Raw genomic sequence first — 27,064 nt, 5'->3', positions numbered from 1 at the left:
TTACAAGAGAGATTGTCCAAAGCTCAAGAAGGACAACACCAAAAGAGGAGGGAAGAATATCACTGAAGAAGTGGAAGAAGCTGAAAAGAAGAAATCCAAGGAGGAAGTAAAAGATCTCTACTATGATTCAGATAGTCTTCCTGACCTAGTTCTTTTCAAGTTTATGTTTCAAATTTTTTGTTGTAAACTATAACTATCATGGTAGGAATATTTAGAAGCATGATAGGATGCATAATTTTAAGAGATAGCATCATAGAAACATACAATTGAAACGAAGAGTTGGTGACATCATCATAAAGAAGCATGAAAAATAATTGACATAGAAGTCTATGGTTGTCACCTATAGAAGGATGTAGCTCTTGGTAACCTCATTAGAAGCATGACTAGTACTTATGGGAAAAAGAAACTCATCTAATATAAAGCTCATTATACGTCATTCAAAAGGAGCATTTGTAGGATGAGGATGATCAAGATCCTCCGTTGGAAGATTCACCTTCTGGAAGAAGTGTCTCACCAAGAATTCCAACTTGTATGGGATTCATGGGATGATGGTATGATGTCAAAAGAAGTGTAGTGGGTCAAGGGATTGAAGTTCTTTCAATCAAGGAATCTTCCAAAGGAAGTATAGATGACCAAAATAAAGAGATGAGGTATGTATGTTTGTGCTTGATAAAATAGCGTCATGTCATATGGTTGCAGATATCATGAATGAGTGCTCTACCTCAAGAGCATGATCAAAAGAAAGGATCTCCTCCTGTAAAAGGATGCACGAAGGCATGGTTCACACATTGACTAGATGAAATCAACATAACATGTCCTCATATGAAATATGAGGTGGTTGACAAAGTTGAAGGAACTATGATTGGAAGTTCCTGGGAGGAAATGTGTGAATAAAGAAAGGAAGAGATCATGAAAAATGCAACTACGGAGAGAGCAATCAACATCCAAGGATTGTAAGATTTCACTGTGATATCTCCATGGAAAAGATATGAAGATTCTAATAAAGTCTGAAAAAGAAAGAGACACTTGACATTGTATATATTTTTGGAGATGTGTCAATATATATGCAAGATGCTGATGCAAACAAGGAGATTTCATGATGAAATACCATCACAAAGGCATTTTTTATTTAATGTTCATTTTCTATTTTTGAATAATATCTAGATGGGCTAATGCAAAACTACCAGAGGAGTTGTAAATGTCATCTACCACTGACACTCATGTGGTAGGATGAAAGATCATGATGGAAACATGATGTGAAGAAGGTGGTGAGGCATGAAGGAAAGGCCATATATGGACTAATGGATCACTTTCCAATGAAAGAAAGGATGACATGACTGACATAATTCATGAATGAAAGTGATGGATGGTCGATGCCATACGAAGAAGTCCCAAAAGGATGAAGACTCCTGAATAAAGAAAAAGAAGTTCATGACATTGAAAGGAGGATCTCTTCAAGCAATTGGTTGTTCCATGATCTCCACCTAAAGAGTTGCTGGAAGCAAGTCCCTGGTCAAGAGGGAGCTTGGACAAGTCCCTGATTAAGAGGGAGGTTGAATACATTCCTTTTATGGAATGTGTTGGTCATCCCTGGTTAAGAGGGAGTGACAAATATGGTTCTGTACTTCAAGTGTCATGCATTAGACCAAGACTAACAGTGGTAAGTCTTAGTGAAGGCCATGAGGAGACATAGACACATCATTCTTGTTTTCACCTAGGAAGATAGAATGGAGGATTGGGTAAGCATTTGGCATCTGATACTCTTAGAGGATGTGGTAGGGCATCCAAGATAAGAGTAGTCGTAGAGGACCGATATTATTTAGGACTGATAATCCAAGATAAGAATAGTCCTGGTGGAACATACTTTGAGATAACTCGGGTGCGGTATGTTCTAAGAGGGACAATGACGAGGATGTCTATAGATCATTAGTCTCACCAGCATTGTGCTCTGATCTTGTGGAGAGATAGAGTTGTTAGTCAAGGCCTTGCTATGTGACAATGTTGGATGATGTGATGCTATACAAATGGGTTATCAATCTAACTCTTCTTATGAGAATTCTTCATATTGAGAATGTCCAAATACCTTGTATGGATTATGAATACTTCCCTAGTTAAGAGGGAGTGTTGAAATATGTAACTAGATTTGGTCTTCATAATGGCATATGTAATTGTGATTTTATGTATTTAATGAAAAGAGAAAAAATATTTATTTGTATTTCTAAGGCATGGGTTTCGTGCTCAAGGGAAATTTATTTTTAGGTCAACCACCCATTGAGTGCTTCTAAGTTTGTCATAAAATTAATTGAGCCATTGTCATGTATGAAAGACCCATTTGGGCGGTTACATATTGTAAAGAAAAAAATATTGAGTCAAAACAGAATCAAAAGACCCTCCAAGGCCTCGTCATGACACAAAGATCAAGTTCACCTACATGAAGGGACAAGTTGGCAATTTGTACCCCATAAAAGCTTATATATAAGAAGGAATTTGACCTCATTTGCACACTCATTCAAGCAAGTTTGATCCCCCCTCAAGATAGAAGTTGGAAAAGGACAAAGAAGAAGAAGAAGATAAAGATCGAAGTTTATGGGCCTCTTTCTCTCTCTCTCTCTCTTTTTCGTTAGGGTTTCTACAATTTCTAAGCTAGACGAAATTCTAAAGTTGCATCAAAGTTGTGGAGCTGCAAGGTCGAAGTTGTGAAATTGCATTGAAGTTGTGAAATTGTTGTTAGGGTCGAAGTTGCTAGAGAAGTTGCTGGAGAAGTTGCTGGAAGGTCAATGTTTGTTGCTGGAAAGAAAGTTCATCAAGAAGGAAGGATGACTTGGTGTTTGTCATAGGTCTTGGAATTCGTCAATTGAAGTTCCATAAGAAGAGAAGGATTCTGATGGGTTTTCCCTCTCAGTTGGAGAGGTTTTAGCCAAAGTTGATCATCTATATCTTGTGTCCTATTGTCTCATTGTTCTTTATGATTTGGTAGTTGTTTGATGATAGACAACACTAATAATAATAAAGTAAAGAAGAAATTAATCTAGTAAAGTAAGAATACATCACAAACAACGATCAAAGTAAGAGAAATCACCTACACTTGTTCCCCCTAGAGTTCTCAACACCCTTCAAGTTACAAAAAGCCCTTCCAATCCACAAGAAGCCTAACTATATGAAGGGATTCGACCTCCATTTGACACACATCAAAGTGAAAATCGTCTAATCTGATCTAAGGCAAGAAAAGAAGTGCGAAAGGCAAGAAATCCAACGAAGAAGTGGGAGGACGTCATTCAACTTGGATATGCTTTGCTGTGAGAATTTTTTGTGATATTAGGTTTTACACGGAACTGAATTATGTAGAAGTTATCAACAGAATTTGTTCGAGAAGCAGATCCTTAGTTGGTTGGCTCACCTGGTCTTGGTGTGTTGGTCTTGAGTCTATGGTCTTAGAAGTCTCATTTGAAGTTTATAAGAAGAGAATTTCTCAACGATTTTCCCTTGTTGGAGGGGTTTTTCCCTGGCATGATGCCTACGTCTTGTGTTCTTGTCATCTCTATTTGTTTGGCATTTATTTGATGATAAATTAGTACACACGTAATAAACACAATTTAATAAGGCTTTCTATAAGGGAATAAACATATTATGGTTAATGTTTCTCTCTTGACAAGGGTTTCTAAGTATCAACAAGGGCTTTTACAAAATTCATGACCTTTATCAAGATCAAGAGCTAGGGTTTAGGGTTAGTGTTTTTCTCACTTGACAAGGGTTTTCTACTTCAAAAATCATCTAGGGTTTTGTAAATCCTAGATTTCAATGATGAAGTCTACAAACCCTATGATCACGATATACATAGAAAATCCCAACACAATAAAAAAAGTAACCTTTTATTCAATTATGCAAATGTACAAACCTTAGGACTACATATCTTAGTCAACCAATATTGCTTGAAGCTACTGCAAGGCGTTCTCCTTCTCCAAGGTAATTTCACTTCCACAACTGCCACAATCTTCTCATTGATCCCAAGATGTCAATGCCAAAAGTTGCCTTTCAAGGGTGTTGCAATCTCCAATGATGTCATGATCCTCTACAAGGGCAATCACCAAACCAGGATGCCCTTCAAGGTGATCAACACAAGATAACCTTCCAACATACTTCAATCTTACATGAGTGTTGATATGGGTATTCTACCCTATGGTTAGGGCTTTCTATTTTCACAATATATCTTCGTAGAATAGACCTATAAGGTCTTCCAAGCTTTCTCCAAGCAAGTCCCAAGAAGCTAGATGCTTCCAACTAGCCAAGCAATGATGTTATCCAAGAGATGATACAATTGTTCTTCTCAATTACACATTAGGATAGGATATAGAAGTTGCTACAAGTTCTTAGATAGCCTCCTTCCTTCACTGTTATAATCATAGATGAATAAGCTTCTCCTATTTTGATGTATTATTTATATCCTTGTCATAGATTGATGTATGTATATTTCTGAGTATAGATCTTTAATATACTTTCCAAAATAGAAATTATTTAATCATTTTTGGGTTGGCTTCTCAATAGTTAAGGTTCTGTCTCTTCTCCTCAGACCCGCAGACCAATAGCCCCTAATCCCATAGACCACTCCATTACATGGGCAATTTTCGATGGAGCTGCTCAACAACACAGATGTGGGGGTTGTTTCATTCTATATATATCAAAACAACATTATTACAAAGTCAAGATGGGCCTAGGAGTAGAAACGAACAACTATGTAGAACTCATATCTCTTCGTCATCTTATGCATTTTGCTTTAAATCATGATTGCAGAAAGTTACAGATATATGGTGACTCAAATATTATCATAAATTGGATCAATCAGAATACTAGATGTCACACTCACACACTCATAAATTTGCTGGACGAAGTATTTCATCTCAAAGCACAATTTAACTCCATACTTGTTCGTCATATCTACAGGGAGCATAACCACAGTGCCGAAGGATTATCCAAGGAAGCCATGCACCTGCCAAGAGGACAGTGGATAATCCAAGAACAGAGGGGCACCTCACAGTACCAGTACTACCACAGGCCTTATATAGATCAAATCTACCATCAGGTGGATGGTCACTAAATTTTTTTAAGGATTATCGAACATATAATGATGATGTAGATAATTTAGTTTTATTTATGATCAACACCCTGCGAGGTGTACATATGTTTATATAGAACACTATTACAACATCATCTTGTGTGATGATTTTTTTATTTTTGACACAACATCATCCTACCTGATGATTTTTTGATATTGACACAACCATATATAGGAATGGTTTGTAGATATTATAGATATATGGACACAAATTGCATATGTTGAATAGCATATACTACATGTAATTTTTCACCATATTAATGAAAGATTACAATTTTTCCAGTGGAAAAAGTTAAGATTCGGTCTCCCTATATATGTATGTGTACATGTCTGCGATCACTTTTACAGAAAATATTCAATTTTTTTGGTGGTTGTAACTTTATAATAGGTCTCTCAAAATAGGTCATCAATGCTTCTAAACAATTCGACCTATGTCCCTTTATTGCTAGTTGTCTAGTCCTCAAATGGTATTGTATTCCTTGATGTGATTACCCACAAAAATACATAGACTTCAAATCTTTGTGATTACACAGTGTTTCATACTTTTGGAGAGATTTTAGATCATAATACCTAAGCCGAAGGCTTCAATCCTTTTGTCAATGGACTTTGCCTTGAAAGGGCTATTAATCTGGTCTCTCGGTCCTTAAAACCAATGCTTCTATATTCCTCAAATTTCAATGTTATCTTTGCTTAGGCCTGTGACCTTATCACAAAGGTAAAGGCTTGAAGGTATGCTTAGAAAAGTGTTCTTTTGAGAGCTCAGCTTTTTTAATCTAGAAACTTGACGTTGAGGAATGATATAAGTAGACTCATTATCTTTCAAGATGTGATCCTTCTCTAACTGTCTTTAGATCATTGTCCTTATCTCTGATACCATGTTGGAAAATTGGATAGGGCAGCGGATTAAATTGTGTTTTCCATACATGACGGTTATTTGTGATTATGCTCTTTATTATGTGTGTATTCTTTTATCATCAAATAAATGCCAAACAAACAGAGATCACAAGAACACAAGATGTAGCCATCATGCTAGGGAAAAATCCCTTCAACAAGGTTAAACCCATAAGAACTTCTCTTTTATCAACTTCAAATAAGACTTCCAAGATGATTGACTCAAGACCAACACACCAAGACTAGGCCAACCACCCAACCAAGAGATCGCTTCTCCAACAAAGTATGTTGCTAGCTTCTACACAATTCGGTCCTGTGGAAAACCTAATATCACATAAAATTCACACAACAAAGCATATCCTAATATTCTTGTGATGCATATTATGATGATGTCCCTGCTCATGATGACAAGTCCCTCTTGTTTGATAAGGATGCCATTAATGAAGATATCAAGCTATTAATGATGCCATTATGATGTCAAGCCACTAAGAAGATGTATGGTCCTCTATGATTGAACTAACCATGAAGACACCATAACCTCACGTATCTTTTCTCTTTATGAAGAAGCCTAGAAATCATGATGATGTTCTTACTCTTGATGAAGAAGCCCTAGAAATCATGATGATGTTCTTACTCTTGATGAAGGACTATACATGAATGACCACACTTGATGTCATACATGATGGCACTTGATGAAGGTCTTGATGACATGGACAATGATTGGAGACATGACATGAAGGACTTGGAAATCTCCTAATGGCAAATTAATAAATGATGCACTATGGTTGGTGACATGTCATTGCACTATCATGAATGCTAAATACACTATCATAATGTTGGATACACTATCATGGTGACATGGACGACATACATGATGACAAAGCACTTGGGGAAACACTAATAACCTTTTGATGTCCTAATCATCAAGCCCCAATAATCTATTGTTGTTATAATCATCTTCTACACTAAAGATTTCAAGAGCAGTCACAGAGAAAAATAAATTTGGATAGCTTGGAGGCATCATTTCAAAATGGATCCTACACCACCTTAAAGAGGCTTTTTTTCCTCTTTCTAATGGGCTCTTACTTGGCCCCAAACTCGTAATAGTTTGGGAGACATGAATTTTTTAAGTTAAGAATATCATTCTCGAAAGTAAGCTGACCTACACTTAAACATTCATGTCAGCCTACCTGCAGGAAGATGTGTCCCTTCAGTTCAAGGTGAAATCCTATATAAATATGACGTCTAGCACCTGATTTTAACTATAATTTCGGTGATTAATTCAAAGGAGTACATAAAGAGAAAGGAGGCCGAAGAGGGCAAAGAATCATTGTTTGGGCACAATTATGGTATCAAGGTTTATTCTTCAAAGTCAAGGATAGCCACCGTGGAGTAGAAGATTATAGATTTGGAATTTACAATGATAAAAATATTTGCGAGGCTCATATTTGTTGGAGAGGTCAAGTAAAATTTAGAGCTGTTGGACAGTCACTTTGGAGGGCTCGGTTAGGCAAATAGTCTCTTGTTTAGCCTAATTACTAAATACCTTGCTGCCTAAATCTTAGTCTATACTCTTGTAGAAGCTCAAACAGGTGTTTATTTGAGGACAGTCCTATGGAACACTACAACTCGAACGTAGAAGCAACAAACCTTGCAACTACGAACAAACTTCAACTTTGTTGTAAAACAAAACTTCAACCTCAACCTAGTATGTCGATCTTTGGCATAAAGATTTGACTTGTGATACCTGTGGTGTTCAGATTTGTGACAGACTTGTAGCCCTTCTTCACACAACCTTGCAAATGAACAAAATTTGTTGAAGACAATGTTTTGTATTTAAGCATCTTTTGAGGCAGATTATTGGATTGTTTTGAAGTTGTTTGTAACCCTCTCTTCCAGCCTCTTTAGAGCAGCTTGGAGCAGTTGCTAGGTGTCTTTTGAAGGAGTTTTATTTATCTGAAACAAATGTTGGAGACCTATAATTGTGAGCCTTGGAGGCTTGTGCAAGTTAAAGAACTTGAAGACCTTAAACAATGGAACATTTGGGGATTTCCACAAGAGAAGTATTGGATCTTGAATAACTCCTTGGAGAAGCCTATTGAAGACTCTCTTGAAGAAGCCCATTAAAGACACTCTTGGAGAAGCTTGTTGAAGTCACTCTTGGAGAAGCCCATTGAAGTCACTCTTGGAAAAGCTTATTGAAGCCATTATGAAGCCATTGGGAGTCGTGAAGTATAACCAAATACATCTTGACAAAGTGAAGCTAAGGGTTGGAGCCCAAGAGGTTGGAGCCTCGAAAAAGACAAGGTTGGTGCCTCAAAATTGACAAGGTTGGTGCCTTGGAAAGTCCAAGTTAGTGCTTGGCACATTACAAGATGGAGCCTAGGGAATTGAAGATCGGTGTCTTCATCTTGGGTTGGAGCCCTACATATATTGTGCTTTATGTATTGTAAAAAAGAAATTAATAAAAGAATTTATTCTTATTGTTCATTTTGTGTTGTAAATATAAGTGATTTAAGTGATAAAAGTAACAATTGAAAAGAAAAATTGATTCACCCCCCCAGTGTTTCCAACAATTACATGCGCCCAAAGGGTCTTACACATCATGACTTTGACTGACTCAAAATAAAATCCCTAGAGCACTCAATGGATGCTTTGGCCTATTGACCAATGACCCAAGCATGAAATCTATGCTTTAATAAGTCAATTTTCTTTTACAATAGAATTCATTTTTCTTTCTTTTAACAATACATTATGACATGACACAAATGACAATTATGAAGACCAAAAATAGTTATAATTTCCAACATGAGACACATCTTCATGTCCCTTCACCCGAGACTTTGATGGGGAAGATAAACTGAGATGAATCTGAGATTAAACAACTTTCATTGGAATGACATCTTAAGCTGGTGCTTCTTCATGAGTTTCTCCCTCCTCTCCTTCGGCCATGGTTTCTTCATTTCTTGTAGCTTCCACATCTACATTTGATGCGATAAAGTTTCATATGGATTTGCTAACAACAAGGCACCATTAGGAGCAGGAGTCTTTTTCGCTCTGCTTTTTCCCTGGTTTACTCCCCTTTTTTGTGAATTCCATTGATTTCCTTGAGCAGAGGTCATTCTATCTCAAGTTCCAGCCTAAGATTTTTTACAGTCCCAGGCAAAGTGCCCATATTCATGAAAACTCTTGCACTTGAATGGAATTTGTTCATAGTCAAAAGGATGGATATGTTTCTATTCTCCTTGGGTCAAGGCCCTTCTCAAGGTCCACCACAATGCATATTTTGGCATAAGCAAATTGTTTTCCTTTTGGTTCAGCTCAATCTAGGAACATTGCAACACCATCCCCAATGGCCTTTTAAACACTCATCGCTCCAACATGACAAACATAAGTGGGGAGCTTGACCCAAACAGGCACAGCAGTGGGAATGTCCTCATCCGGATTGGAATCCAAGGACCTAGCATTCAGATACATTCCCCTAGAGCCAAAAAAAATATGACCCATTCCGGAACACAATATCTTGTCCTCCTTGCACTTGAAGAGGACAAAGAAACCATTTCCCACTACAAAAACTCCTAATTTTCCTTCCATCATGGGCTTCCAAGTCTTGTCAGACCACTGCTCAACAGATTTGGGAGAAGGCCACATTACCATGAACTTCGTAACCAGAGCTCTGCCAATGCACACTAGGGAGGTCTTACAAAAGCTTGGAGAAAGAGCAATGATAGGAATATTCGCAGCCCTTTTTACAAATTTTGATTGTTGTTCCTTCATATGGGGATTATCTTTAGTAGTCGAGATCAAAGCACGAAAGGCATCCTCTTCATCACTCAAGGGTAGGGCCCCTCCCGGGCCCGAAGCCATTGAAGATCCAAGCCAAAAACACCAATAAGGTAGGGAAAGAGTTCAAAGTTCACCGTGTAACGCAAATTTATATGTTAATTTTAATATAAGTTTAAATTTGACTTTAATAAATGCTATTATGTCACTTCATCTATGATGAACCATAAGCTCCTCATGTAAAGGTCACCATGAAAACAAATGGTCAGCGATAAACAGTAAATTTTTAATATTTGATACATAAATCAGAAAAAACATTAACCAAGTTCTAATAATTCAAGTCAAAATAAATGCAAGAACAATTTAGTAACATAAAAGGAAATTAAAATAAATAAATCTTGTGCTACATTCATCTAGTCATGCAAAACCCAATGGACATCTAAACAATCACAACCATAAAACAAGGAAATTATTTGGAATATGGCAACACAAATTGGAAAGTACTAAAAAAATAAAAATAATTAAAAATAAAATTGCAAGCATAATTAAAAATGTCGGTAAATTTATTCTACATTTTGGAGAGTTTAAACGCCATAGTCTATCTGTTAAATGTTTTGGAGGTTTTTCCGATGTATTTTCTGGTCTAATTTGCCTAGAATACCATGGGAAATTGTTGGAAATCACAAGTTCGAGTTCTGAAATCTCCAAAATCAGAATGCCCCATAAGTTTTCAGAGTGCTGAATCCATATATGCTGTCAAAACCCAATTTTAAACAACAAAGATCTAGAGTTTGACCAAAAAAAATTCAACAAATTCTGGCAAAAAAAACTCCAAATCGTATTTAGACAACACCACTAAAAACCAATAAACTGATCTAGCCACTCAAATCCCAGCGGCAGGATGGTGTAACTACGCCACATCCGACATGCTATTACCGACATACGCTTGGATGATAATTTGTCAAAACATCAAGATGTACTTGGTGGAGAAAACTGATAATGCTGAAATGCTCGATAACCATCGAACTATTTCAAACGATTGAGTTCAAGATTTTATAGATTCCAATCCAATAGTTGTACGAAACAAAAGTAAGAAATTGCTTGGCAGCTACTGTCTAGAAGCTAGGCAAAAATATGTTCTATAGGTTTGTAATGGAGTCGGTTTAATGTTTAAAACTAGTCCCATCATAGGGATTCCATTGGCAATTTAACTTGTTTTCTGCATTTGTTTTCAAAAGCTTAGAGTTGCATTCCTTTGTATCATAATTTAAAATCATAATCTGCTGTGTCGGAAACTAGGATGGAAACGTTAGTAATTTTCGAAAGAAAAAATCATAAAGATGAAATGCAAGTACATTAAAATTTTCTAAATTGTGTTCTTTAGGAATGCAGATTGCTCCATTGCAAATTTAACTTGTTTTCTGCAATTGTTTTCAAAAGCTTAGAGTTGCATTCGTTTGTATGATAATTTAAGATCATAATCTGCTGTGTCGGAAACTAGGATGGAAACGTTAGTAATTTTCTAAAGAAAAAATCATACAGATGAAATGCAAGTACATTAAAATTTTCTAAATTGTGTTCTTTAGGAATGCAGATTGTCAGTTTGCCGCACCTGATTATGCAAACTTAAAATTTTACTTAGATTACAGATCTGCACATCCACTCAACATTATCAATACAGCTAGTCCTCTAGTTCACTTGCGATAATTACATCCAATTCCATTGTTGACTACTGTTGTGATCGTTATATCGATTGCTATAAACAACTGTTTTTTTAACGTACTAAAAAAGACAGGATACATGCACAAGAACAGTTGTAAAGGGCGAGATTTAACCCATGACCATTCATTAACAAGCATCGAAGATTTGTTGTAACCGCAGTCTCCTCATCTCACAAACACGCAACGTGTAGATTATACAATTCTTAACGTCTTGAGTTAACCCTTCAAGTATCATCGCTTGCAAGTGAAAGAACCGTATCCTACGCAACTAGGCAGCCAAACTTTTTAAGGCAATCTCATACACGTTTTCTGACAACCCATTGGATGATAGAATACGCTCTAGTTGAGCCTGTAAAAAAACAATATTTTATCAGATAATGAGGAAAACAGCATCCCTTGCTATCCTGACTCTAAATAAAACCTCGTACGGAAACGAAACAAAGTAAAACATTTTCAATAGTTTCTCTTTTAACTCGGGCCTTAATATGATTCGTTGTCTGCAAAGTCTAAAGTTAAAGAAAGCGAATGCGCATTGAGTGGGGGTAAATAAGCTTCATCCAAGGTTGATTTGCCAACTCTGAAACGCTTTTGATATGGTATAATCACGACATTAATAATGTTACTTTTGAGGTTCTCCAAGCAAACCATGTCAATTGCCATGGATCACGTCGAAATGTCATTGAAATATTAGAACTCAGTCGTGGGCTGTCACATTAGATAGAGTCTAGACTAGGCACACATGCGGTTCTAATTTCTTCTCTCGTTCTCGCTTAAGGTCAATAATTAGCCTCATACAAAGATAATGTTACCATATTCAAGGATATTTCTCAGAGTATCTTCTACAGGTTCCAACCTTAGTATATAAATATTTCATTACTGTAAACCATATTATGTCTCTATGGAATTAAATACAATTTCATCAAATGAATATAGTTAAAACCGTCAGCCAAGCAGAAGGCCTCTGTTGCATTTTCAACTAGAAGACATTGGCATATTGTCTTTGTGTCATACGAGTAGGACATGATTCCAATATGCCAAGACGGATCAAAAAACTCAAGCTGCAAATTTCAATATGATCAAACAATTGATTGGCTAAGAAATTGTTAAGAAGATAAATAATGACTATTCGCATCTAAAGAATCATAATCAAGATCTACTTAAGCAAATTAATAAGCTTAAGAATGATAAACTGTTTTCGGAAAACAAAATAGAACATCTTATCCAGACAAAAACATTAAAGTCTTTGAAGTCAAAACGTATTTGATCCCAAAAAAATGCAAATCCAATTGAAGTCAAAACGTATTTGATTCCACAGTTCAAACGACGAAAATTCCAAGTGAAGATCCATCAATAAACCAAGCAACATCAGTGTGCGAAGACAATCATATACTAAAAATAATTCCTGTCACAAGAACTCTTTAATGACATCTTAATCACAAGAGTAGGTAGATTAACCAATCAGGATACCAACATCAATCAGAAGGAAAACAATTCACATATCTTCCAAGGAATATTGATACCACTATTATTAAGTCTCATGATAACAATTCAATGTGGAAAGCGTATAAGTGCAACATTCCACAGATAATCGAATTAGGATGGTTAGATCATTACATAACATAAATAATAATAATTAATATTAACAAAAAGACATGTTTCAAATGAGATGACTATTCATGAAATGGCATCCCGCCTAGGTACATATACAGGGCCTCATTGTATTCCAGATGTGATATGTTTATACATGATGTTTCATCAAAGAGCTAATTTGACTCTGTGACAGGAAGTAAATAGAATTGTAAGTGTACCTTATTGAAGAGCCACCAATGAGGTATGATTTGAATTTATTTCAATTATTTTTTAGTATGATGGAATTATGTGCTTGGTACAAGAAAGCATGGAAAATGCTTGGTTTGGGTGGTTGGAACTCACTACAAGAGTTTTAATAGAAGTAGTAAAATGAATTGGAACACTCAATAGTGGGTTGGTGAATCATTTAAGATGAGGTCCAATGTGGGACACCCATACCCAATAATGTCAATTGATTTCCATGAGCATTCTATGACCAGTATGATGGTTTTGAGGTAGGGATATGCGTTGGTTTTTGGACCTTCTAAAGTGAGGAAACCTTCTAAAGAGAAGGGGATGGTGGGGAACTTGCAAGGTGAGTGACTGAATGGAAGGGGGTGACCAGATTTCCCGAGGGAATAGGAAGCAGAGAAGGGAAATCTGAGGAATAATTTTGTTTTCGTCATTAGCATTGTTAAATGGAATTAGAAGAAAATTAGGAGCGTGCCCTCTAATAATGAGTCAATAACTATTCATTGAGAGAACAAGTAGCACAAGGAATGTAGCGTTAGATATTCTAGACATACTTTGATTTTAGTAGTGGATTTTAAACTTTCTATGAGGGAGGTAAACCATGGTACTACTTTGAGGGTGGAGGTGCCACCCTCTGGATTCCCTTGTTGATGCAGGTATCCTTTTATATTATGGTTAAATCAAATGTGTACGTGTATATTTATGCATATTATTGTATATATTGTATCGAGTTGTGTTTATAAAGCTCCAGAGACAATATCATTATTTGTTTCCTGAAGAAAATGTGGATAAGTATATATGTGTTTCCGTTGTAAATACTGCAACGAGTTGTGACTATAAAGCTCCGATAAGGAATATGGTTTTCATGGTTTCATCAGTGTGATATGATGTAAATGTTGCATCGAATTGTGTTATAAGGTTCCATGGGTAGCATTTTTTTATGGTCATAAGAGTCATAGAAAACTAAGGACGGTGTTCCTCCAAGGTGGGGGGTTTTGTAACTGCCCCTGGTTGATCTTCCATATCCACAATATCATTCATTCATACATTGTTCAATTGATTACTTTATATTCCAAGTCTTCTAGATTATTTATCTGAGTCAGGTTTGACTATCACATAAACATTCTAATCACATTCAAACTTCACTCTGACAATATGTTCTGATTCTACTGTTCAAATAATTTTATGGGCAATATAATTTGTTAACTTTTATTTTTAAAACAAACCTTAGAATTATACAAACAGTCAAAACACAAATACATCCCCAACCTGGGCTCAAGAATACACCTCACCGAGGCATTAACTATAACTCTCAAAAGTATACTAACATAAGGAATTGAATCCAAGTTTCACAAATCTGGATATCCCATCCCACAACATGTCACTGACCCTGGTTTGCATATGGTTTAGTATTGTTTGACTTACATGCACTTTTCACTGAAAATATTTTAAAAACAATATTGTAACTTAGTCATTTTTCTAATGTTGGCACTCTGTAAGTTCTCCTGCTAGAAATACTATGATATCTACGAGGATTACCATTAATCATTGTCCACAATGTTTGTGCAACATTATGCAGAACACCTAAATATTTCAAAACCATAAAAAATAATAACATTATGCGGAACACCTAAATATTTCAAAAACATAAAAAATAATCACTTCCATATTTGGCAATTACTAATAGGGCATAAAAACACTTATCTGGCATAATGCCGAATGTTTTAAGGTGATAAAATTCGAATTCAAATTCAAACTTCATCAATTCAGGAAAGCTATTTGAACATTGTTCCATCAAAGTTTTATTATAAAAGTATTTTCTATGAATATAAATATATAATTAGTAATTAATAATTATTAATTATTATTATATTGAAGAGACATGTCTTAAAAGACATAACTATTAGTGAAGGGGCACTTTGCCTAATATAAATATATAATTAATAATTGATCATTATTATTATATTGAAGAGACATGTCTTAAAAGACATGACTATTTGTGAAGGAGCACTTTGCCTAGTATATAAACAGGACCACAGGGCCCTCATTTGATCGCAATTGCTTTAATAGCCATGATGTCTACAAGTGATTTCATTGACCAAATTAACAAATGCTAGTGATTGTTAAATTATTGGTTACATTATATATCACTAAATGCAAAACCCTAAACTGCAATATGATGGGCAATGACACAATACAACATGAAAAATGGCAGATGCCTCTTTGTTAGGATCTTGATTATTTCACAATGCATGTTACCTTGTTGGCTAAACTGCCTGTTGTCAACATTTTCATTTGTAGCATCAAATGACACAATCAGTATCCATTCCAATGCTGCTTGGGAGCGGGAGCAGAAGCGGAAGAGGGAAGTGGGAGCAAAAACAGGAGCAAGGAGCGACATTTTCAAAAGCTCCTAGGTCCAGAGCGAATTTTTATATATTTATATATATTTTGATGCATATATGTCAACAAAAGCATGTATAATGATAAATTAGATATAAAAAGCATAAAAACATGGATTAAACCATATAACATCAATCATCTAGAAGTTATAACCTTCAGCGACCACATGTCCACAAGTCACATGTTCTCATTTATATAACATGTAAGAGTGTACAAAACCAAAATAGCATCGAGTGCAATCCATCTCTGAACCGAAAATACATCAACAAATAGGCTCTAGATGGCCTCTAGCATCCAAAAAAATCATACTACAACAAATACCTACATATCATTCAAACCATTTCCTATCTTGGGATCTTTGTCATTAATATCACCCTCTAAGCATTAACATATGATAGGAAAAACATAATATGTCAAATTCAAGATTTTGTTTGAGTGATGGGTACATTTTTATTAGGGTCATGATAAAGGAGTTCGCCAACCAATGTCAATAACATCAAAGTACATAGAGGGCTTGGCACTATTGATTAAATACAAGTTCCTTACCCTAGTACATGACAAAATCCAATGGAAACATTGCAATCCCCCCAATCCTAAAATCCTGAAAATTTGATAAAAGAGAATGTCATTTTTACTTTAAGAATTTAACATTACCGTGCATTGCATATTAATACTAGAGCCATAGGCTTGAATATTAGGCTACCCGACATAAAAACTACTATTTCTTTTGAAATAAAATTTCGTTTAAAACATCTTTCTGATAAAGAAAAAAAATATGTGAAAAAATCAGTGTTGAAAATATCGGTATCGGCAAAATATCGGCGAGGGTCCAGAAAATATCTTATCGGCAATATCGGCGAAAATATCGGCAAAATATCGACAAATATCGACAAGCATAAAAAATAATTTTTTCAAATTTTTAAATATAGCCGATATTTTGCCGATATTTTCAAAATATCGCGATATTTTGTCGATATTTGCTGATATTTTCTCGGCGATATATCGTTTTGCTGAAAATATCGCGATATTTCCGAATATCGCCGATATTATCAACAGTGGAAAAAATCATGTATCAATTTTTTTACAAGAGCGTGCTTCCAATTTGCTCCCACTCAGAGCACACTTCGAGAGAGGATTCAAGGGGGGCACTCCCCCGCAGCACTGATCCATTCTCATGGACAACCACCAGCATTGATTGCAATGTATTGACAAAAGATATTATTCAAATGCAAAAAGCACTTGTTGACACCTAATCATCAGGATTGGGTGAATATAATGTAAATAAATAATAAGTAATATGAACAGTCATCGAGAGATGAAGTGAACAGTCTCTCCTTCATATATATAATAAAGACCAACCTGAAGGAATATAATATACGAATCAATTTTGCTTTGAGGAATTACTACCTGGCCTGACATGGTATCAGAGCCAGCTCCCAAAAATAGTTGTAACTCCCTTCTACCTACTGCACTCTCTGTCCACTGCCCTTGTGCACTCTGTTTGCCGTAAGTGATTTTGAGCCATTCTACGCTATGTCTGCATAATTGTTCTGCGCCCACTGCATAATTATGTTGTTGCATAATTGTTCTGTGCCCACTGCATAATTGTATTGCTGCATAACTATTCTGAGCGAACTGAAGGCCATCTCTGTCGTGTGTCAGGATGGAGCACTGAACCGTTGCTCATTCCACGCTACTGGAGATATGTTCATTCCACGTTACTGCGTTGAGAGCATCACTGCTACTGCGTTGAGAGCATTACTACTACTGCGTTGAAAGCATTACTACCTTGAGAGCATTACTGCTGCTGCGTTGAGAGCATTACTGCATTGAGTGCATGAATCGTCTCCATGACCAAGTTTACTACGTGAAAGGTTGTTGGTGCGTGAATCAAAGCCTCTGAAGATCGATCTGCAAGAAAGAGTGTTGATGCGAAAGCGCTGACCCACTCTGCTCATCGTGAAATATTTATACCATTTAATTGCTTTTGTCAAACCTAAGAATGACACTACAAGGGAGAGCACTGCACTGGTTTATGAAGTGCAAGTGTTGAAGTTAAATGCCATGCGTTGAATGTATATACGTAGATGGCGTCATGGTATCTTGAACGTTGTTTTGGTACGTTGCCTATATATTGATGTGTATGTGAGTTAAAATTTTTTGAAGGGCTGCATTAGGTGATCAATGTAAAAAGGAACCGATATATATTTTGAATAGTGCGTATTACCAAAAAAAGGCCGATATATATGTCTTGGGTATTGACATTTGCTGTCAAGTTGAGTTTGTTGTCCAGTCATATCAGAATTATATTTTTTCCCATTAAGAGTAAAAGTTTTGCAGCAGAAGTTATTTTGTTATAGTATGCATTCAATCATATCCATCGTGGGAATAGTTCTCACTAGCAAAGAGAACTATCCTGAGTGGTCCCGGATGATAAAACACACGCTCATTTTCAATGAGTTGTGGAAAGGAGTGTGTGTTGGAGACGGAGACAAAGAGCGAGAACAACCTACCTCAAACAAAGAGCTCGTCATTTGGGAAAACAAGAACAACAAAGCTTTTGCATTAATCGCAGCATCTGTAAATGAAGAGTTTGCTAAAAGAAAGAAAGTTTTTGGAAAGAAGACAGCCCCTAAATCTTCTGAAGAGGCTGTGTGCCTTGCTCATAAAGAAAAGAATCATGCTCAAGATTCTTCCAGAGGAAGAGGTGGTCGAAAAAGAAGAGGAAGATATTTCGGAGGCAAGGAGGCCAGACACTCTCAAGGAGAAAAGGCAAATTTGCATTGCATATGCTGCAAAAGAAATGGATCACATGATGCCTCCACATGCAAGTTACCATGGGACAAAATTGAGCAGCAAAGAAACCAACAGAAAGGTAAAACTGATGATACAGACAAAGGTAAAGCACCTGAATCCGCTCACTATGTTGTGGTACAATGTAATATTGAAGTAAATGAAGATTTATTTAATGCTTCACTCGCTTCTTGGAAAAATGATTGGTTGCTTGATTCAAGAGCAACCTGCCACATGACTCGTAGAAAATATTTTTTTGAAGAATTCACTGACAATGTTGATGGAGCAGCATACTTTGCAAACCAATAAAAAATCAAGCCATCAGGGCTTGGCACAATCAGGCTTAAACTGCCTGGTCTTCCAGAGTTGCTTCTGCACCATGTTCTATATCTCCCATAGCTCAAGAGAAACTTGTTGTCATTGGTCCACATCTGCCAACAAGGTCACTCCATTCATATGTTTGATGGCAAGCTTGAGGTAAGAAAAGCATCTAACCACTCACTTGTCATGAGGGGAATAGAAGAAGAAAGGTTTCTCAAGCTACAAAGAACCTTTGCTTGTGCACAACATTTCTCATACAATTCTCATTATGAAGAAGGAACACTTCCATCAAGTTTATTATGGCATGCTAGATTTGGACATTTGAACTATGACAACCTCTGCTTGTTGTAGAAAATGGTGTTGCTGGTTTGCCTACAATTCCTAGGAAACTTAAGCAATGTGATGCTTGCATTCTAGGAAAGCATAGCAAACAATCTTTTCATGATTCACATTCAAGAGCACATAGAAAACTTGAATTCATTCATTCAGATTTATGTGGTCCAATGCATGTTCCTTCTGCAAATGGAAACAAATATATGATGACATTTATAGATGACTACACCAGAATGTGTTGGGTTTATTTATTGAAGAACAAATCTGATGCTTTTTCAAACATTCAAGAACTTTCATAAATGGATTGAAAATGATACACAATCTCATATTGGTTCTATTCACACTGATAATGGAAAAGAATACACATCAAATGAATTTTAAAACTATCTTCGCCAACATGGGATCAAACATCAAACAACTGTGCCTTATAATCCCCAACAGAATGGTGTAGCTGAAAGAATGAATATGACAATCTTAAATATGGTATGATCCATGCTCTTCTTCAAAAATGTAAAGATAATATTTTGGGCCAATGTTGTTCTATGTGCTGCATATATAAAGAATAGATGTCCATCTAATGCTATTGGAAACAAGACTCCATATGAAATGTGGTATGGACATGTTCCTTCGGTAAAGCATCTCAGGGTCTTTGGTTCCACCTATTATGCCTTGATACCAAAGGTACATAGAAACAAACCCGGTGCTAGAAGTCGTAAATGTATCTTTCTAAGGTATTCAAACACCTCCAACGCATATCGTCTCTATGATGAAGTAAATAAAAAGTTTGTTGTATCTAGAGATGTAATTTTTCTTGAATACTCCAAAACTGACAATGTTGTTGAGCAGCAACTTGATCGCTTGAATAGATTCACAAAAGCAAAATTATTTCAAAAATTTGATAATCAGATTCCACATCTTGAAAGGGGGAATACCTATACTAGATCAACATATGGAATTTTCTTATGAAGAACACTCTCCCCTGCATGAAACTCCAACAACGGATGATGCTTTAAGTCATGTGATTGACAAAATTGGGAGACTCAACCTTGATTCAATCCCAACTCAATCAACAGAGTAGCCTGGACCATCTGAGAAAGGTCCCCCAAAGTGGCTGACAAAGACACTTGAAAGTGTTCATATTGATGAGGTTGGAAAGACAAGAACTAGAAATTCAAACCGGCAAAATGGAGGGGATGTAGATGACTCTAATTCACCTGTTGATGTGGATGTTTCTTATGATTGTGAATTAAACTTGTCTACAGATTTTGAACCAACTTCCTTCAAAGAAGTTGCTTCTCACGATGAATGGAAAGAAGCGATGCAAAAGGAGTATGATGCCCTCATAAAGAATGGCACTTGGAAGCTGGTTGATCCTCCATTAGGAAGCAAACCAATTGGCTGCAAGTGGGTCTACAAGAACAAGTATAAAGTTGATGGCTCACTTGACAAGCTCAAAGCTAGGCTTGTGGCAAAAGGTTTTGCACAGAAGGAAGGGGTCGATTATGAGGAGACTTTTGCTCCCATAGCAAAATGGGCTACCATCCGGACACTCTTTGCCCTAGCAGCTTGGAACGGTTGGAAAGTCCATCAAATGGATGTAAAAACTGCTATCTTGAATGGAGATCTAAAAGAGAATGTTTTTATGTCTCAACCTGAAGGATTTGTTGTGAAAGGGCATGAACATAAAGTATGCAAACTTGTGAAGTCTTTGTATGGCCTCAAACAAGCACCGCGAGCTTGGTATAAAAAACTAATTGAGCATCTTTTGAAACTCAATTTCAAACATTATGATCTTGATGATGCAACTTTATTTGTTAAGAAAGTTGGCAAAACAGTCGTATATCTTGTGGTATATGTAGATGATCTTTTGATGACAGAGAACAATGAAAGCTACATTACATCCATAAATAACGAATTGGGGAAAAGTTTTGAAATGACTGATTTGGGCTATGTTCATTACTATCTTGGTACTGAAGTAACCCAACATTCGAAGTCCATATTTCTTTTTCAAAAGAAATACATTGGAGATCTGTTGAACAGGTTTGGTATGACAAAATGTAATCCTCTTACTGCTCCAATGGAACAAAACTTAAAGCTCACATCTATTGAAGGAAAAGAATTTGAGGATGCAACAAAGTCTAAACAACTTGTAGGAAGTCTCAACTACCTAACTACTACCAGACCAGACATTTCGTTTGTCGTTAGAATCCTCTCCAGGTTTATGCAAAATCCTTGTGAGGGACATTGGTCTGCTGCAAAAAGAGTTCCAAGGTACTTGAAGAGAACTCAAGACTTTGGAATCAAGCATACACAGGTGGACGACTTCAGCTTGATTGGATACTCTGATTCAGACTTCGATGGAGACAAATAAACTGGTGTATCTACTTCAGAATATGCTACGAGTCTTGGATCAGAAGTTGTCTCCTGGAGATCACGCAAACAATCAGTTCCAGCAGATTCCACAACAGAAGCAGAATACGTGGCAGCAGCTAAAGCAACAAAAGAAATTGTGTGGCTCAGGAAAATTCTTGAAGATTTGCAGGTAAAACAAGTACAATCAACTCCACTCATGATTGACAATACCTCTACAATAAAGTTGGCCAAGAACCCTAAGTTCCATGATCGAACGAAACACATCAATACCAAATATCATCTGATTCAACATCATGTTGAGGGCAAAACAATCCATCTCTGTCACTGTTCCACTACTGAGAAAATTGTCGACATCTTCACCAAAGCACTTGGAAGAGAAAAGCTTGAACGATTCAGAATGATGCTTGGACTCACCAACATCCCTTCAGATTAAGGGGGGGGATGTTGACACCTAATCATCAAGATTGGGTGAATATAATGTAAATAAATAATAAGTAATATGAACAGTCATCGGGAGATGAAGTGAACAGTCTCTCCCTCATGTATATAATAAAGACCAACCTAAAGGAATATAACATACGAATCAATTTTGCTTTGAGGAGTTACTGCCTGCCCTGACAGCACTCTTAAGGTCTATGAATGCTACATCACATACATCGCATATGGTGTGGTTAATAAATTTCCTCGTCATTTTCTGTTAATTTTTGTTACAGTTTTGCAAGTTATGACAAAAGATATTATTCAAATGCATAAAGCACTCTTAAGGTCAATGAATGTTACATCACATACATCGCATATGGTGTGGTTAGTAAATTTCTTCGTCATTTTCTGTTAATTTTTGTTACAGTTTTGCAAGTTTTTCCTCTCGTTCTGTCATTTGCATTAGTACATCATCTTGACATTCTTCCGCATTAAATAATTTTTCACATGTTGAACAACATAATTCACAATTTTTATGAATCCATGGATATTCAATGCATGTTATACAAAACAGTCATTTAGTCCAAAATAATGCTTGTTGTGTGGAACTCATCTTCTATTCATTTCTTGAATTCTTTTCTCAAATCACTTTAATAAGAAAAATTTATAATTTTTTTTAATATAGCTTTTTCTTTTTTCTTCTAATGATATTTTTTTTCTAAATTTTTTTTAATTAAATATATTAGTTTATTCTTTCCTTTTTTCCAATAACTTTATAGTTTCCTTTTGAATTTTTTGAGTTTTATTTGCACCTTAATAACCCTTATATGTTCATAGAATTACCTTAAATACCAATATGTCTTTATAGACCCTTCAATATACTTAACCTAGTATGCTTATATTTTGTGAACCATGCGCTCACCCTTTGAAATGACTTAAGAACTAAGAATGGTCGCAACACTTTGAAAGGACGGTTCACCCTTTGAAATAAATTAAGAACTAAGAATGGTCGCAACACTTTGAAAGGACGGTTCACCCTTTGATGGTTGGTAAAATGTATGATGATGGAGAGGGTTGTATGAAGGATGGTAGGCAAGGGCTTTATTGACAAAATTGTATGGTCACTGAAGTGTACCAATAATATTGTAGCATGCAAACAATGACGATTGTTGATGTATGGAGCATTAAAACTTAATTGCATCAACGGTGAACAAGGTTTAGTCGAAATGCATGACTAATTGTTGTCGGTCAAATGGCTATATAACGAAGGGAGAACAATTACAAGGGTCGTAGTGACAGTAGAACAGAATAGTGTGTTAGAGGTTGCATGCAAAGGCGGAGGTACGATGGGCAACTGTGGTCCCGACTTTAGCATGGTGAGGTGAAGGTTATCGAGGGGCGGCAAAGAATTCCTTTTTTTATATACTTTGTCCTTTTATCTTCAATTTCATTTTGATTTGGAAGGTTATCGAGGGGCGACAGAAGCAAAATGACGTTGAGTGGCAGCTTCTCGTCTGTATCAGCAAGGTTATTAGCTGCATACAACGATGATAATCCCTTTTTTTATTTTTATTTTTTGTATATATATATATATATAAAATATTTTTTTTGTTTTATTTTTATTTTATTTTATTTTTTCTATATAACCTCTTTTTTTATTCAATTTAATTTCTTTTTTTATATAATTGTTTTTTTATATTGATTTTTTAAATATTTTTTTTATTTTATTTTTATATTTTTTCTATTATATAATCTAATTTCCTTGTATTTTAATCTTTCATTTCCTTTATGTAATTTTTTTCTCTTTTTTCTTTATATATATATATATATATATATATATATATATATATATATTTTTTTTTTTTTTTTTATTTTATGTTTTTTTTTTTATTTTTTCCTTGAATGGCCAAGGACCTGATAGCAAAAATGGAGAAACTCCAAATTTGTAGTGAAACGCGTGCACTGTGATGACAACAAGGTTGATGAAAATTGATGACCAACGGTCATTTCAAATTGGTTCTCTAGGCAGTGGTGAAGCGACCAGAGGATCGAACAGCGCTGATACCAAATGGAGCGAACAAAGTTCGTTTGTCAAGTTAAATACTCCAAAAGACTTCGAATATGTAGATCTCCATTTAGGATACAAGAATATATATTAAAATGTATGAATGAGAATGATGTTACAATTGGGTATATAGCCAAGTAAGTACCCTTTCATGAACATTCATGTTTTAGAGACATGCCTCTTCCTTACTCATTATTAGTTAATTAATCATTCTTTATGTCTATTATTATTTATATTATTTTTACTATTTTTATATATATTTTACTCATAATAGTTGTTCGTCCATGCGAAAAGGCATGTCTCTTAGGCAAACCGACGTGATCTAGGAGGGGCCGACTTGAGAAAATTTAGGCTATAAGAGCAGCTTGGCCTTCACAATTTGTTAAAACCATAGTGTCTCCCTTTGCTAATTTAAAACACTATTTGTGCTCCACTGACTAGCCACTTGCTCTATCTCCTCTTATAATTTCGACCTAAGCCACTGCACTCTCAACAAATGGGAATAGATCTTGATGAATGGTTGAGATTAAATACTAAGTTAACTTAGTATTTTTAAATTTTTCCTAAGTCCAACTTTAGGAAATAGTTAAATAAATTATTATTCTGCTAAAGTGGCCATCCTTGTTGAAATTTGGTACCAGAGGACAGGTGGTTCCCTAAGGCTTTGATCTTTGGCCTAGGGAAAAGTGTCCAAAAGAATTTAATTTTTCTCCTAAAGTAACTTTATAATTTTTTATAAAGTTAAATCTAATTTGAAAGTGACTTTAAGTGATAAAGTTACTAAGTCTAATTTTAAAGTGACTTTTATAAAGTCAATAAAAAATTAGAAAGGAAAAGTGACTTTGGAAATAAATGACTAAGTGGGTCTTTATTAAAGTGGGGTGAATTAAAAAATAGAAAGTGAGATTTAAATGAGCATTTAATCTCAGCCATTGATTTAAATCTATTTCAGCCATTGGATTTAGGGATCACCCAAAAGTCATTTAGGGTTGGGTTAAGGGAGGAAAGGGAGGAAAAGATCATCCATTCTTTCATGAGCAGATTGGGAAAAGGAGAGCAAGAGAGCAAGGGAGATTTCTGGACAAGGAGGAGAAAGAGGCAGCAGTTTGGCACACATACAGGCAACACTTCAGCAAATCCGAACAGCATAAAAAACAAGCAGAAAAAGGCAGTTTTTGTGAGCAAAACAGTGAAAAAATTAATTTTCAGCACGAATATCGAGGAGGCGATTTTCTGCACATTTTTCAAGGGCTGTCTGTACAAGTCCGTACGGTCGTCCGTACAATCTGTACGGTCCGTACGTTCGTACAGTCCGTACATCTGTACGGTCCGTACAGCTCGTACAGCACTTTTCAGATTGTCTGTTGGGCTGAAAACAGATAAGTTTTGCTTGCTGGAAATTTCTGTTTTTGCTGAAATTTATTTGCTGAAAATTTTCTCTGTAAAAAGGTATTTTCCAGAAATAAAGAAGAGCTCTCAAACTGGTTTTCCCCAAGAGTTGTAGGGGGTTTTTCCAGGGTCAAGTTGACCAAAAATATCAGTGTTTTAATGTGTTTTAATGGCTGTTTTTAATTGCTGATTTTTATTTCTGCAATTTCCAGCACTCTGAAAAATTTCCAGAATTTGTGTTTTCAGCAATATTTATTTTTTCAGTCTGTTAAATGTATGGCTATGGGAATGGGCATTTAACTACATGGGAGAAATAAGGTGAAACTGAAAACCGGGGTGGGAAAACAGAAAATTTTACATGGTATCAGAGCTTGAGTGCTGAAGGGCAGTTTGGGACAGCAAAAGAAAAAATACAGCTGCTGATTTTTTCACTCGGAAAATTCCAGCAAGCTGATTTTTCATACACAGCAGTTTTATCTTTACTACAGCAGTGCTATTTTTCAGTTTTAGGACAGCAAGATGTCATTGGGATTGAGGGTGGAGGATAGGTTGGATGGGCATACAAATTACAGCGTTTGGAAGGAGAGAATGCAGAGTATCTTTGAGGAGGCAGAAGTCTGGGATATCATGGTGCATACAGCACAGCACCCTGATGTTGTGCCTACTGATGCTACTCAGTTGGCAGCTTATAATAGAAAGAACAACAAGGGTAAGAGGCTGATTCTAGACGGAATCAAAGACCACTGCATTCCTCATGTGAGAGGAAAGAGCAATGCCCATGAGATGTGGACAGCATTGTCCAATCTCTACCAGAGTACCAATTGAGAACCGGAAGATGGTCCTGAAGGAGAAGCTGAAGAACATTAAGATGGAGAATGATAGTGTAGCTGGATATCTCACAAAGATTACCAATGTGAGAGATGAGTTGGCAGCGATTGGAGAGGCCATTCCATCCACTGAGTTGGTGCGTATTGCAGTGAATGGCCTCCCTCGTTCATGGTTGAACTTTGCTGATGGGGTTTGTGCACGTGAGACCCTTCCCACATGGAAGAGGTTTTGGGATGATTGTATTCAGACAGAGATCAGGAAAGGACAGCTTGGGGCAGCCAAGCCAGTTGAGCAGGATGAGGACGTAGCACTGGTGGCAGGAGGCAAGAAAGGCAAAGGGAAGAAGCAGACTTCCACAAGCGGTGGTGGAGGCAAAGGCAAAGGGAAGAAGCAGACTTCCACAAGCGGTGGTGGAGGCAAAGGCAAAGGTAAAAGTAAACAGGGTAACTCACAGAAGGACTATTCCAAAGTGAAGTGTTGGAATTGTCAGAAGATGGGACACTATGCAGTTGTGTCCGGAGAAGAAGAAGAAGAAGGGGAAGAACCAGGATGTGGTAGCTTCAGCTGAGATTGAGGACTTTGCAGGTCGTTTTGCCCGGGAGTTTGCGTTCATTACATGTGAGTCCTCTAGTGCAGAATCACCTGCCACACAGGTTCAGAGGGAGCATGCTTTTCCCTCGATTAGCGGAGCATCTACAGGTATCTGGTATGTGGACAGTGGGGCTTCACGCCACATGACAGGAGTCCGGGAGTACTTCTCAGAGCTTTCAGAGAGTGGCACTGATATTGAGAAAGTACTCGGTGATGACAGAG

The 27,064-nt window shown here is 36.3% G+C and overlaps 1 protein-coding gene and 1 long non-coding RNA gene across 2 annotated transcripts in view; one reads left to right on the top strand and one right to left on the bottom strand.

Annotated features, from left to right (window-relative positions):
- LOC149149382 (uncharacterized) overlaps positions 1-5,357 on the top strand; it is a 68,647-nt gene extending 63,290 nt beyond the window's left edge. The window contains exon 4 of the long non-coding RNA XR_016262592.1: positions 4,939-5,357. This is a non-coding gene — a long non-coding RNA (uncharacterized LOC149149382). The remainder of the gene's footprint in view (positions 1-4,938) is intronic.
- Positions 5,358-11,321: 5,964 nt separating this feature from the next.
- LOC149149381 (Peptidase M1 family protein) overlaps positions 11,322-27,064 on the bottom strand; it is a 206,057-nt gene continuing 190,314 nt past the window's right edge. The window contains exon 34 of the mRNA XM_089438372.1: positions 11,322-11,854. Coding sequence (XP_089294498.1) covers positions 11,774-11,854 — 81 coding nt within the window. The 3' untranslated portion in view covers positions 11,322-11,773. The remainder of the gene's footprint in view (positions 11,855-27,064) is intronic.

The sequence above is a fragment of the Pinus tabuliformis genome, chromosome 9 (assembly GCF_031772625.1).
Source record: "Pinus tabuliformis cultivar Carrire ecotype Pingquan chromosome 9, CPIR1, whole genome shotgun sequence".
Lineage (NCBI taxonomy): Eukaryota > Viridiplantae > Streptophyta > Pinopsida > Pinales > Pinaceae > Pinus > Pinus tabuliformis.
Note: the sequence above shows the minus strand (reverse complement) of the source record. Positions and strands in the feature narration are given on the sequence as shown.